Source organism: Antennarius striatus, chromosome 3 (genome assembly GCF_040054535.1).
Source record: "Antennarius striatus isolate MH-2024 chromosome 3, ASM4005453v1, whole genome shotgun sequence".
Classification (NCBI taxonomy): domain Eukaryota; kingdom Metazoa; phylum Chordata; class Actinopteri; order Lophiiformes; family Antennariidae; genus Antennarius; species Antennarius striatus.
The window spans coordinates 27,320,139-27,335,187 of record NC_090778.1 but is presented as its reverse complement, the minus strand read 5'-3'; the positions used below and the strand labels follow the sequence as shown (position 1 = coordinate 27,335,187).

General features: G+C 42.1%; 1 protein-coding gene across 1 annotated transcript; it reads left to right on the top strand.

The window, feature by feature from the left end:
- Nucleotides 1-1,859: 1,859 nt before the first annotated feature.
- Nucleotides 1,860-5,474, top strand: ppiaa (peptidylprolyl isomerase Aa (cyclophilin A)). Its single transcript, XM_068310780.1, has 4 exons — nucleotides 1,860-2,020; nucleotides 3,907-4,026; nucleotides 4,601-4,773; nucleotides 5,059-5,474. Exons 1-4 carry the CDS (start codon nucleotides 1,952-1,954, stop codon nucleotides 5,189-5,191), a joined length of 495 nt encoding a protein of 164 aa, XP_068166881.1. The 5' UTR covers nucleotides 1,860-1,951; the 3' UTR covers nucleotides 5,192-5,474.
- Nucleotides 5,475-15,049: the final 9,575 nt, after the last annotated feature.

The window sequence follows — 15,049 nt, the reverse complement described above, 5'->3', positions numbered from 1 at the left end:
AGACACGTTTTTCAGGTGATTAATATCAGTTATTTACATACAATACATTGTATCGTCTGAATCATATGTGAATGAGTGAATGATCTTCATGACGTGTTGTAATGTCCTGTCGAATTTAGCTTTTGTGTCATGGGTCATAAATTAAACGACCGGAGCTCTGATAGGCTGAGGTGATTTATAGGCGTGGCTTACTCTTGATTATTTGCAGGTGAACAGGTGAGCGGAAGCACAAACAGATCTGAAACCCGTTGATACGAATCCTTTTATTAAAAGTTTAATTTCCGAGTAGAACAATATTATGTCATTTTATTTGTACCTGATTTTTTCGGTATTTGGATGCAATTATTGATCCAACAGAAAAGAATCAATCTTTTGTGCTGGATCACTCTGGGCTGTGGGATTTGAGCGGTACCGTGAGTAAATCGACAATATCTGCTTCATACCGCTTTATCATTAATGATGCTCAAAGCATCTAATGTGCCTGTGCCGTCTTCAGAATTATTTTTAAAGTAATAAACGTTAGAGATTATGTTGACTAGTCAACAAAAGGACTAGTGTAAAAACGTGAATAAGTTTATATACAAAAAAAATATAAAATTTAATTGTTTCCTTTTTAAGCATTTTCATAAGCATTTAGAATGTTTGAATTGTTTACATTTTTTACTGCTCCAAATTTTGACCGGGAAGATTTTAGTTACATGATTGGCATTGTGTGCTGATTGTATACTGACTTTCCGTGTACAGGAAAATAATTGACCGTGTGGTATTTTTAGCACAGAGTGGACAAATCGATCTTTTCTTCATCGGGAGGTTGAAACGAGGCAATTTGTCAAAGTGACCACTAGATGGCGACAAACACAAACAACCCCTGAGTTTTGAGTCCAAAACGGACGTTGATGCTGTGAAGTACAGTACTTCACATGGAATGATAATGGGGTGGGAATATCATGAAGCAGGTTTGTTTCTGGCCAGGTGTGTGTGCCCGTGGTAAAACAACATTGACTATCGAACAAGGGTAACTAATTGATACGTTTCAATTGAAAGAGGGAAGAGATGTCTCAGTCAGTCATCCATGTCGTGGTAGATCTGGTTATTCTTGGAGAGAAAATAATGCTTCGACTTTGGAAACTGAGCAACTGATCAATTTTCAACCTGTTGGAGTCACAGGACGTGTGACTCTTGCACCTGACCAACAATTACTACTTCTATGGTAAACAAATTTCTTCTACATAATAAAAGTTTTTGCGTCAAATATGACTCAATTATATGTAAACCTGCCAATCAGACGTATGTTCGTTTGTCAGAGGCGGGACATCATCTGCTTCTAACAAAAACGAATCGAAGTGAATTTAAAGTTCATACATTTTCACTGAAATTAGCGTTTGCGTGACTGGTTGCGTACAAACTGCGGCCGTGAACTTTCCGACCTGACGGACCGCACCCTGTCTGCTTGACCGAGTAGTCGCCCCCCTCGCCCCCCCCTACCCCCAGCGGGAACGCGCACTGACTGCGGGAGTCACCCTAACCTGTCTCGTGCTCCTTAGGTATTGGTCATACGTGCTGTCAGTGATTCCTGATGCGCGCTAATCCGGGATATGTCTGTTTAATTTTTTACCGAGACGTCGCATAGAGGCGGTGTTTGCCTGGATGCTGTGTTACTAACAGTCGACCGGTGAAGCGGTCTTCTCTGACGTCAGAAACAAACGTACCATTACGTCTATCCATATGGACACCAGTAACAAAGCATTCTTAGCTATCCTGGTTGCTGATTCGCCAAAGTAGACGTCAATCACGTATTCCACCGTTGCCAATTGGGTCGTTTATACCACCCAGCGGCGAGTTATATAAACTTAATCCGAATCCCTCCATCTTTTTCGGATCCTTGTGGCCAGCCCGAGCTTTTTCGCCGGTAACCCGTTGAGTCTGCCAGCCCCACTTTCAGCCCGCTAAAATGTCCCTGCCAAGAGTCTACTTCGACATCACCTGCGAAGGCAAATCCATGGGCCGGATTGTGATGGAGGTAAAACCGTTCTGTCATCTCATGCACCCGAGGATTCCTAATTGGATGAGGTGGTTCCCTTCGTTGACCGGTTATGCGTTCGGTCTGTTGCTGCAATGTAATATCAATGGGGGGGGGGCGTTTTTTTCCTGCATCTGTATTTTATTTCAAGCTCATGTTCTAACGGCTTGTCGGGAGCTGCGGTTGAATGAACGACGCACACGTGTGTGGCTCCCGGCCAACGCGCAAAGCTAACGGGACCGAGTAGAGGATCGCTGCCGGGCGTCATAGCGCAGATGTGGGTTTGGTTTATTCAGATGCCGCTGCGGCGAGGGCGGTGGTACGAAAACACTAAATGTGTAAGAGATAGTATAACAGTGAAGCGAAGGTTTAGTTGTTGTTGTTTTTTTTTATTATACGTGAATAATTGAATTAATATTGGACTTTTTAACGTACTGCTCTTGAGCTTGTTAAATGCTAATAGTTCGTATTCAAGAGCGTCTGTCGGACGTTTAGTTCGATTAGCCGCTGCTAGCCAAATATGATGGCTGCTCAGAAATGTGATCGGCCGTGCGCGTACGGTTCACGCTGAACGCTCTTTGTTGCAGCATTTTGCGGCCTCCGGGCAACCCCGGGAAACCACCGCTGTCCTCAGGGGTGGGGTGGGGGTGGGGGTAGGGGGGGGACCGCATCGACGTGTTTGTCACATAGAAAATGTATGAAGGGTTCAAGGGTCATGGCGGCGGCCAGGTGGAAAAATACAGAACGACCGGACCGTGAGCATTAGCGTCCGAGCCGCTCAAGCTAACTGCGCCGGTTCCCGTGGTCGTAGATGGCGAAGCAGTTTCTGGAAAGTTCCATGGATCTGGCGCGGTCTGGGAGGGGAGGGGGCGGCGGAGGGATCTCTACACTAAAAAAATGCGGCGTAAGGAGATGGCCAAATCACCGACACCTTTTTAGTCCTTTGTGCCCACCGTGAATGCGCATGGAAGTTACACAACACACAATAGTACCATTGTGGCGTGATGTTTGTCTTTTAACACCGTGACCGTTTTATTGTGAGTTTAACGGCAGCAAAAAAAAAAAACCCATTCAGGAGACATTCAGCCATTTTGTTCTATAGGACTAGCTGTGCCCCATCATGGGCGTTCCCCAGGAACAGATCCTGAACTATATTAGAACCTCCAGGGCGCACATGGTAATTTTTGGTCATGTGAAGGGAAACCAGATCGTCCTGGTCCTCCTTTAAATTATGACTGTAGGCTCTTACTGCTGAGCAGGTGGAAGGCTGCACCACCACCACCCCCGCCCCCCCAGGCTTGCATGGGAGCGCCACTGTTGTGCAGGGCATGCAGTCCCACTGCTGTGGTGCAGTGCTGCATTCCTATATGTCATGACAGCACTACCACACACCGAGGGACTCCTGGGACGGCTGTTCTCTGGCTCCACAAGCTGCTCCTAAACTCTTCATGTTGCTTTTTTCCCTGACTAAAATGTCAGCCATGCTGTAAATGTTTCTTTTATATGGAACTATTTTTAGAACGGGTCTGCAGACGTGATTGCAGCGGTGTCCTTTTGGAGTTACAAATATCCGGCGTTACAGAAGGATGTACGAAGCACGTTCTTGTTGATGCAGCGAAGCTTCATTTACCTACACAGCTGGACTTTGAGCAACTGGTGTCATGTTCTGGTTTCCCTCCTGGTTGTCGCACAATCGCCACACAGAACAAAGTACACAAGTACACACTATCAGCTTGTCTGGCTACAATCCAGGCCACAGACGGGTCACTGATTTCACAACCTTTTTTCTTTTTTTAAATTTTTTTTATGGTTGTTGAAGCTGATTCACACCTTGTTGGTTGAGAACAATCGACTGACTCAGGAAGCGCTTGTTTTTGTTTCCACAGCTCCGCAGTGACGTGGTGCCCAAGACGGCTGAAAACTTCCGTGCCCTCTGCACTGGCGAGAAGGGCTTCGGCTACAAGGGCTCCATCTTCCACCGCGTCATCCCTCAGTTCATGTGCCAGGTGATGCAGCAATGAGCGAAAAGTTAACCTGTCAGGATATTTGTTAGATTTGCACCAGATAAACCTTTTGGTTTATTATAGTCATCTGAAAAATTAATTTTTCCCTAACCCAACCCAAAGAAGCATCTTTTTTAATGATCTGCATGGAAGCAGGTCTCCCTCAACTTCCTGTATTTTTAACTTATTTTACAAGTTTATAGAAAAACAACAAAACTAAATTATCAAATTTCTGAAAATGAAATGAAAGTTCTTGTAAAACTATAAGCTTTAGCTCATTTGTGTTACTAGCTTGAAGGAGTAAAAGGAAGAAAAAAATGTAACTTCCACTGATTCAAATTCAGTGTCTCTTTTTTTGGAGGAGGCAAAACCCAGATGTGAAATATGACCACGACCCGAGGGTCACTTGAGTTCCCGTTTTTAAACTCCCAGCCGTGAACAAAGCTGCGTCCCACAGCCTGCACTGTTGGCGTGTTGATGCTTGTAGAACCATTGCGTGGAGGACCGCCACAGGGGTTGCGTTAGCATGATGGACTGAGCTGGTGAAGGGTGTTTAATTTGTCACTACTTCATGCAGGGAGGTGACTTCACCAACCATAACGGAACTGGTGGAAAGTCCATCTACGGCAACAAGTTTGAAGATGAGAACTTCACCCTGAAACACACTGGCGCAGGAATCCTGTCTATGGCTAACGCTGGACCAAACACCAACGGATCCCAGTTCTTCATCTGCACAACCAAGACGGCGTGGTAAGAGCAGGACCGACGAGATGTGGGGAATGTTTTGTAATCAATTAGTTTGTCAACAAGTGAAAGAAATCAAGATGAACTAGTTTCTAAATTCAGGAATCAAAATTCTGACAACTGGAATTGGTCTTCCCTGCTTGAGTTTTTTTTGCTGTAGCATTTTTATAAATGTTTTTCACAATCATTAATAAACTATCTCTTTGATGCTTTTTAAAATTTTTTTGAATAACTTGATTTGTGACGTGGACAAGTTCGACGTGGGCAGCTAACGTTAATATTTCTTCCCAGGCTCGATGGGAAACACGTGGTGTTCGGAAACGTGGTCGAAGGGTCAAACGTGGTGCAGGCGATGGAGAAACTCGGCAGCCAGAACGGCAAAACCTCAGCCAAGATCGCCATCGCTGACTGCGGCCAGCTCTAGCTCCAGCACTGAATCCTATCTGCTTGTCCTGTAGCCACACCCCCTGTAGGCTCCACCCCCTCAACCACCACAGTCATTCAACATTCCTATTGGAAAGTTATGTGACCCCGCCCCTTTGTTTATTCTCATGTTAAATCATGTTGCTACATTTGTGACATCCCTCTGAAATTTCATTTGCATTAACAATTTTCCAGTCCCAAAGTTTTGTTTTGTTTTTGTTTTTTTTTTGTTAAATAAAAAAAGATTAAGAGAATAAAATGAGAAGTTGCCTTGACAATTGAAATTTTTGGTTTTATTTAAAGTGGTCATGTCTGCAGAAAATAGACTCGTGTAGTGTTCTGTTTGGTGACTAGGATTTTGTCCCTTCGTTGCTGTACTTTGACGTAAGTTACATGACATTATTGGACCTTCAAAATGGACCTATGAGGAACAATTAACCTTTAAAATACTTTTAAAAAATTTTAAATTTTGTCTTTATTACATGATTGTAGATATCCTAGAGCTCATGTTAGCAATTAGCTCTGCAAGGTCACAGTTGTACTTGTAAATTAGAACAGAGTTTAGTAATTGGGGCTGGATCTCCACAGGTTTGGTGTCTGGTTCTGTTTGAAACCCGAGGCAACTTAACACGAAATGTTTGAGTCACAACTGCTTCCTGTGGGATTAGATGTCAAGTCATTACTATAGAAACACAGTAAAGACGGCATTTGGGTTGGTTCATGGATGCAAGAGATTGTCACGGTAATGCTGAGACGTTTGTTGTTACTTGATGTGTTCAGATTGGTCACACCATTTCCAAAATCTAGCAATTTTCAACTGAATTTCTGAATTTTTTGTCAAACTTTGGATGACAGTCAGTGCTTGATCATAAAGGAGACTTTGCTTTATGGGACTTTTATGAGTAAAAATCTGAGTGTATCATTTATCAAGATCATAGAAAACTTCTAACCTGATAAATCTACATTATATGATGAAGTCGTTAATAATAAGCCCTGCCTGTCATTTGTGGTGTGACACCATCAGTGTCCACTAGGGGGGCGGTTATTTGTGTGATACTTTTGGGGTCCACCGGGGGGTGCCGGTAACTGTTGTGATACTAATAATGTCCAACAGGGGGAGACTGGACTTAGAGTCATTTAAAAGCGTTTCAACCTGATGGGGATCACAAACAAGTGAAAAAATGTTTCTAATCAGCAGAATGATGAGAAATAACATTTTCAAAGGTATATGCATGAGAATATCTTTTTGCTCTCTAAAATTGAGAAGAAAATACTGGTCACTGGTAAATTCAACCCATGAAACATCGTACCATAAACCAATAATGAATGACTTTATACTCCGCATTCTCTGTGGTATCTTCTGCTTGAAATAAATATCACTTTTAAATCAGTAAACTGTGAAAGTATTTAGTACTTGCCTACAAACTTTGAGGTACTATGTGTACACTTTGTGACGTGATCTCACCTGTGCAGGTATTTCACCCGTAGAGAAATGGGTTTAGTGTAGCAGTCAGTGAACGAAGAGGCTTTTTTTTAAGCATTCAATTATTTTCTATACTAATTTTACCCAAAATGTAAATCTGCGTGAACACTGAGTCCTTTCTCCAAGCTAAAATCTAACTCATGACACTAAAAAAAAGAAATTTCCCCGCAAAGGGAATTAATAAAGTTGATCTTCTTCTTCTAAAGCATTTCGGCTACTGTAAGCGGTAAACTGAAAAACGACCAATGAGTGGTGGTTCTCCACAGACTCTGCCAATTTGTTTTTTCTTTGGGATCTTTGGTAGCTTCAACATCAAACATTGAGTCACAACCGTTTCCTGTTGAATTAGACATCTAGTCGACATGCCGTAGAAACGACCCCTGAAGGGAAAAGACTGACATGCTTTAAGTACAACTTCACCAAAAACATTAAGACAAACACAATAGTAACGTTGAATTTCCTAACTTCATATCTGTTAAACTGTTCCGTGAAAAACTACACAACAAACTTATTTCGGAAGACGCGTTAAGGATGTTATTCTACGTTCTTGAAGGATCTGTAATCATGATGCCCTCTTGTGGACAGAGTGGGTTACTACAAAAATATGGATAAAGTTAGACGTTGTTAGATTGTCAACAGCTTCCGGTTATGACTATCAAAATAATTTTAATCGCCGGAAGTAAAAGCGTGTTTGCCCCCCCCCCAAAAGCGATTAAAATTTTGTAAACAATGCAAACTAATAAATCAGTAATTTACATGACTTTTTCAGTTTTAAATTCAGTTAAATTTTTACATTTGTTTCTACAACACTTCCTTCTCCTTGAAGGAAGTGTTGTTTTGTCTGTGTGCCATAGATTTCTTTATTTTATGTGTTTATATTTATTTCAGTTGAATGCACTCGGGGAAAATTGCAGATAAGAGCCATGACAAAGAATACAACTGATTTGATTTACATGTATTTATTTATTTTATTTTACTCTTTGAAAGCAGTGATTGGTAGGATCATAGAGCAGCAGAATAATGCATTTTCAGTTTATGCCTCATGCAATTTCATTTATGCGTTTATCTTTCCACCTGAAGTTACTGACAGTCATAACAAAATATTGCTTTATTCATTTAATCATTAAGTAATAACTGTAATTAAAAGGCTGTGTTCATTTCAATATGTTTAATAAACATTGAACCAGTCCGGCCCTCGGCTTGTAGCACATTTGTTTTTTTTGGCCCTCAGTGTATTTGACTTTGACACCCCCGCCTTAGGGTCATTTAAATGTGAAAGTGTTCCTGAGAGAACGTGCACCGCTCTGGATTCAGACAGGTGTGTTTCAACTAACAACACATCTGTGTGTGATTGTTACAGGTTTTCATGGGCGTGTGTGTGTGTTTCTGTTTGGTTCCTCCCCCCAATGCGTCACCACCTTCAGTCCTGGCTCCGCCCACTCCACCTGTTCCATCCCCAGCTCCTGATTGGTGCAGCATGTCCTCCTCGGAGCGCTCCAATCCCAGACCCTCAATCAGAGCGGGAGCCCTCAAATCGTCTTCAGCTGTTCAGACAGTCTGCCTCGTTTCCTCCTGGAGGTGTTTGAACCAAATGTGTGACCACATTGTGGAGGAGTGGGCCGAGTTAGTCACCTGTCGACTGCAGGCAGGCGCTGGATTGTGTTAGCATTAGGAGTGGGGGGGCTGCTCAACACTTTTTTTGTACAACTGTAATCAAATTACTTTGTGGGTTTTGTTTTCATTTTTCTTGTAATTTACAGACAAATCCAGCAAAGAGACAAATCTCTTGGGGTTCTATTCCTCTGTTTGAGCAGCTTCCTTTGGCCCTTTTGTTCATGTTGAAAACCTGTACCTCGTCCAGGGATTAAATAATCTCTGGTTGATTGAATATTTTTACGTTAACCCTTTACATCGGTTTCTTCTTGTTACAACTCTTTTTAACGATCTGGGCCGTAACAGAGATCCATCCTGGAACTGGTGGATCATGTAGAACGGTGGTCAAACCCAGGCTCGTGGGCCGGATGCGGCCCACCTCCACATTTGGCACGGCCCCCGGAACAGAACCAGAAAAAGCCCCCCCACTGTATCACTTCGTTGGATTTCTTAACTTGATTGCTTTGTGGTTTTCAGGGAAGTTGATGAGAGAGCTGCAGACAGTCTACGAACCTCCTGGACCCGACAGAAGGGTCGGTCAGTCCAACAGGAAGTTCATGTCCAACAGGAAGTTCATGTCCGACAGGACGTTCATGTCTGACAGGAAGTTCATGTCCAACAGGAAGTTCATGTCCAAGGCCTTTTTCTCTGTGAAGATGCCAGAGAGGTTCTTATCTATTTCATAAATAGTGTCTGAATCCTGTTCAGTGTACTACTAGACGTTACTTCACGATAGTAAAATATCAGCAGCTTGTGATCACATTACAGGTGGTTCTTCTTAAAAACTTAATCCTGCCTTTTTTTCTGTTATTACCTACAAACCTGACGACATCGGAACGCTCTTCGCCTGGCGGCAGCAGCCACCCCTCCCACACATTAAAAAACTGATGTTCATGAAAGCAATAAAAGGTTAGCCGTTTCTGCCTCAGGGCTCCATAACCCCCTCTTTCTATAGCTCCAGACCCGCGGAGGGGACACGGCCCCCCCCGGGCCTCGTTACTGCGAGACACAGTTTTGATCCAGAACCTGCAGCGCTGGGTTGGGACATGAATGTAGAACTGAGGGCTCATCGTTACGGGCTAACCCACCACGCTACCGATTCCTTCACGCTCACACCCTTTCTCCGGGCGTATTTGTCTTCGTCTTTCACAAAACAGCCTGAAAAAATAATGGGGGGTGGGAGGGATTTGAACCTATAATGTCTGCACACCTGCTCAGCACCTTAACAGGCTGAGCTACCTGACTCCACACACAGGAAGTGGTCGGATGTTGTATTTATTATTCACAACACTCTGGAGAAAATCTAAAGGCAGAAGCTGGGATTTGAACCCATAACCTCAGGTCTGAGTTCCTCCTCTCATCTCTCTGAGCTGAACCTTCAGCTGCTGGGATTTGGTTTGGAACTTGTATTTATGGGGTGCACAGGTGGAGGAAACCCAACAAAAGACCCAGTTCTAAACCCAGTTTCTGTAACTGGGTTTAGAACCAGGTCCCCACTACAATGACCCCCCCTGGGTGTGTCCTCACACCCTCCTTCACACCTATGATCACTTTAACTCAGCTATGCGCATGTTTTTGGACCCACCAGACACGTGGAGAACATGCAAACTCCTCACAGAGAGGCCCTTGTGGGATTTGAACCCCAGACCTCCTGGCTGTGAGGCGACAGCGTTACCGCTGCGCCACCGTGCCGCCCTGATGAGGACGAGGACGACTTCAAGAACAATTCACGCTTCTGACAAGACCCCATTTTTACTGACTGCACTGTTTAACTGTACTAACTTCTGTTTTATTTGAAAATGTTTGAACCTTCTTCTGGGTTCTGACCCAAAGATTTAACCCACGACTTTCCAGAAGACAATAAATGTTTACATTTAGTCACCCCTGCGATTTCTGTTCCAAACCCATTGGAGAAAGGAAAAGTCATGTGGCCCTTATGGGAAAAAGTTTGGAGACCCCTGGGTTAAACCAACAAAGTATGTAACTCCTGAGGTGAACACAAAGAAAAAAGAACACAAAGAAAAGACACAAAAACCCCTAAAAGAAAGAAAATACAGGCAAAAGACGACATGCATGCTGAATTCATATTCGAGTTTGTATTCATACCACTTCCTGCTTAGGAAATACATTTCCTACCCTCCTTATAATTATAATTATAGCAGCAAAGATACATACCTTTACGCAATTAAATTAAAACAAGTATTGATATGCAGTAAGTACAACATCACCAAAAGCATTCAGACAAGCATAATAGTAACGCTGTATTTCCTAGCATTATATCTGTTAAACTGCTCCGGAGGAAAATACACAATAAAATTATTTGGGAAGATGTGTCATTCTCCGTTCTTGAAAGATCTGTAGTCACGTCGCCCTCTTGTGGACATAGTGGGTAACTACAAAAACATTGAGACAAAGTTGGACGACGTTAGATTGTCAACAGCTTCCGTCTTTGACTATCAAAATAATTTCAATCGGCCGAATGATTGAGTGTTTGCACCCCTCCCGGATGAAAGATTTATAGATTTATAGACTAAGATTTCATAAACAATGGACACTTTTAAATTAGTTGTTTGCATTACTATTGTTCCTTTAACTTCGAGGTTTGTAGGACAGACTGCACTGATGTCCCCGACAGAGTTAGCAGTAGCTTTAGCGCTACCGAGCTCATTCACCGGCTGACACCTTCTTTGTGGAAAAATCATCCATATGTTAAATTCGTGGCATTCTTTCAAAACCGCTGTAATGGTATTAAGAACGCGTCACTCAAATTTTCTCATATTTTCCTCATTACATTGAAAAATTACACTTCGTTAATTTGATGCTCTTATTTTGAGAGGCCACCGGAAATGAACCTAAATCGGCGATTCCATCCACCTTTATCCATGTTGTGCCTACACTGCCCTCCTGTGGTCAATGGCTGTAGGACATATTTTAGCTTTACTCAGTCTTCGTGTCTGAACCCAGACGAACAATCATCTACTTTACCTTTAGAAAACCCGAACGAGAAGGGAGATGGGGGCTACTGCTAGTTTGCATTTCTAGCAGTTTTAGGATTGTATACATTTCAAATAGTAAGACATGTTACACTCTGTTGCGACGGTTTTTGATTGACGTAAAGGGAAAATTATAATTTCAACGCGTAGCACTTCTAATTGCTGGATAGGTTAAACCAACAATTAAAGGATGTGACTCGTGAGGTGAACTCCAAAACAAAAAAGAAAACAAAACACATTCCCCACTACAATACTGACGCTTTTTGATCGATGTAAATAAAGAATTATTTCAACGTGCAACATTCTTGATTACTGGATAAAGTATACCAACAATTAAAGTGTTGTGATTCCTGAGGTGAGCCAAAAAAAACTAAAAATAACACAAAAACTTCTAACAGAAAATACAAAAAAAAAAAAGGACATGCATGCTTATTCCATATTCGAGCCCTGACCTCGGGTGAATGTAGTGAAACCACATCCTGCATATACATTTCCTACCCTCCTGTGGCCATACTGGGTATCCATAACAGCAATAATACATACCTTTACGCAGTTAGGATTGACATGCTTTAAGTACATAACCAAAAGCCTTAAGACAAACATAATAGTGACGTTGAATTTCCTAGCATTATATCTGATAAATTGCTCCGTGGAAGACTACACAACAAAGTTATTTCGGAGGACGTGTCAATAATGTAATTCCACGTTCTTGAGTGATGTGAATTCGTGATGCCCTCTTGTGGACACAGTGGGTAACTACAAAAACATTGAGACAAAGTTAGACATTGTTAGGTTGTCTACAGCTTCCGGCTTTGACTATCAAAATATTTTCTATCGACCGAACGATTGCGTGTTTGTGCCCGCCCTCTGAAAGCCACTAAAATTATGTAAATAATGCAAACTTCTAAATATTTTTTTTCATAGCTATAGCTCGTCTAACTTCGAGGTTTGTAGGACAGACAGCACTGATGTTCCTGACAGAGTTAGCAGAAGCTTTAGCGCTACCAAGTTTTTTCACCGGCTAACTCCGATTTGAAAAATCGTCTATACGCTCATTCGTGGCTTTCGTCCAAAACCAATTTTAAAAAATTGTACACATTAAGAACTCGTCATTCAAATTTCCTCATATAAAGGGACAGTACTTCGTTAGTTTGATGCTTTTCTTTTGAAAGGTTACCGGAAATCTACATATATCGGTTTTTACATCCACCTTTACATACGTTGTGCCCACACTGCCCTCCTGTGGTCAATGGCCATATTACACATTTTAGCTTTACTCAGTCTTTGTGTCTGAACACAAACAATCGTCTACTTTATCTTTAGATAAAGTAGCAGGTTTACGACCGTATACATTTCATTTATATATATATACATATATACAAACATATACACATTTCAGTTATACATTTCATTTTCGACTGTATACATTTCATTTGCTTCTGTCACTCTCCTTCACTTTCTTTATCTTTCTATGCTCCAAGAATTTATTACTACTGTCAAATCACACTCTTTGTCTGCACCATACTGCCGCTGTCTTTGTGCTTCTGTTCTACAGGTGGAGAACGCGGATAGAAAACAGGATATCCAAAGGCCTGTAAATCCCGCCCCCAATTCAGCGACAGCTCACTATGGACATTAAACTCAAACTGGCCTATCTGCCACACTTTCTCTCTCCCTCTGTCTCTTTTACTTGACCTATCTCTTTCCCCAATGTATTTCTCTTTCCCAACCAACAGGAAAAGGCGGATGACCGCCCTCCAGGGCCTGGGTCCTGGCTGGAGTTTCTTCCTAAATGGGGGAGTTTTTCCCCATCACCGTCGCTTATGCTTGCTCTGGAGGGCATTGTTGGCTTTCTATCTTAAAGCACTTTGAAATGTCTTCAGATGTGATTAAGCGCTAAATAAATAAAAGTTGATTGATTGATTGAAATAATAAGATATGTTAAAGTCCATTGCTGATGCTTTTTGATCGATGTAAATGGAGAATTGTCATTTCAACGTGCAATATTCTTGATCTTTGGATAAGTTAAACACCCCTCACCCCCATGTCAAAACACATCTCAATATCGTAATGATGATTTCATGAGTCTATATTTCATATAATATTTCAGCCTACCTTGAATGCAGAATATGTCCTAGAACGTCAGTAATGGTGATTGGACTTGTTCATTTGTGTTAGAGGGTGCCTGCTATGTTCCATAACCGCCAGAGGGTGGCAGCAGAGCACGGCAGTATGAAGTTAGGTAGAGCCGGCTGTGATTTCCGTGGTTATTGTGAGCGTATAATCACTATACACCATCACTGTGAGTAACCTACAGAGAGAAACCTTGTGCAATTTCCTCCAGGAATAATAAAGTAAATATCTATCTTTATGCTGTGGTTTAGTTGGAGCCTGTGTCCCGACCAACACTGAACTTATTCTTGTGTGTGGTTTATTGTTCTTAGGAATAAACACACAACTGATCCATCCACCTGGACTCCTGAGTCATTCCTTATCCAACCAGCAGAGCAGGGTGGTCACACATATATTATAGGAAACTGATTTAAGAATCCTCTAAGGGTCTTTGATCCGTACAGGATTTAATAAAGCAATAAGATGCATAAATTACATGTTCATACATGTATATGTAAAATACATACATACATACATACATACATACATACATACATACATACATACATACATACATACATACATACATACATACATACATACATACATACATACAGTAAAATAACACGGTCTCTATTGTGAGATAAAAGTCAGAATTCCGACTTTAATCTGAGAATTCGTTTGCCATCATTATTTGTATGCGTATGTTTATATTCTCATACATTTGATTTGTAGACGTTTATGTTTTCATACGCTAGGGTCAACTGGGGGTTCTGACGCATTTTTATTTACAAAGAATAGTTTTTCCACTGTCAAATGTTTGAGCAGATTCCTCTTTTCGGACACGATATCCCCAGCTTCTGTGATCTAATAACTCGCAGGATCAGGTGGAGGTGCGGACAGACACTGCTGCACCCCCACGATGGCATCAGCAGTGGCATTTCTGGAGGCTCTCGCCTCTTCAGCATCTCTGTCAAAGGCTGAAAATAAAACATAATAGAACATGTACTTGATCAATGGATGAATACAAATAAAACTATTCAACAAATTTCTATTATTTTCCTTCCTTGAAAGATGCAGCTGGTTCTGGCTGAGCTTCAGTGGAAGCCGGCGGCTCCGCTTCTCGGGGTAAAACGCGCAAAAACGCCACACGTGGTGTCTGTCACACGGAACTTCTCATTGACACTGCTAATGTGAAAATCTTTTCATTGCGTCAGTCCCTCAGTTTTTCTTCCTTAACCATCATGTTGACATGAAAACACACTAAAATCTGTGCTCTGATCGTGATGCTAATCTGGAGATGTACCTACCTGCTCAGGGAGGGGCAACAAGGACCTCCAGCCAATCAGCTCCATTTTAACGTGACGCTGAGGAAAGAAAGCAGACAGCAGCTGTGATGGTCACATGTTTAATTTCAGCCAATTAGCTTCTGGATCTCCTGCGGGTGGTCCTGTGGGAGGTGGTCCTGGTGCTGCTTTTGGGGCTTTTCCTTCCGTCTGCTCAAATGAGTCGACATTTTTTGGTCCACATATGAACAAGTGATGCTGATTGGCTAATCACATCTTCCTGTGCCCTGATTGTTCCATCCTCGATTCCATGTTCCATTATTCATGCCAGT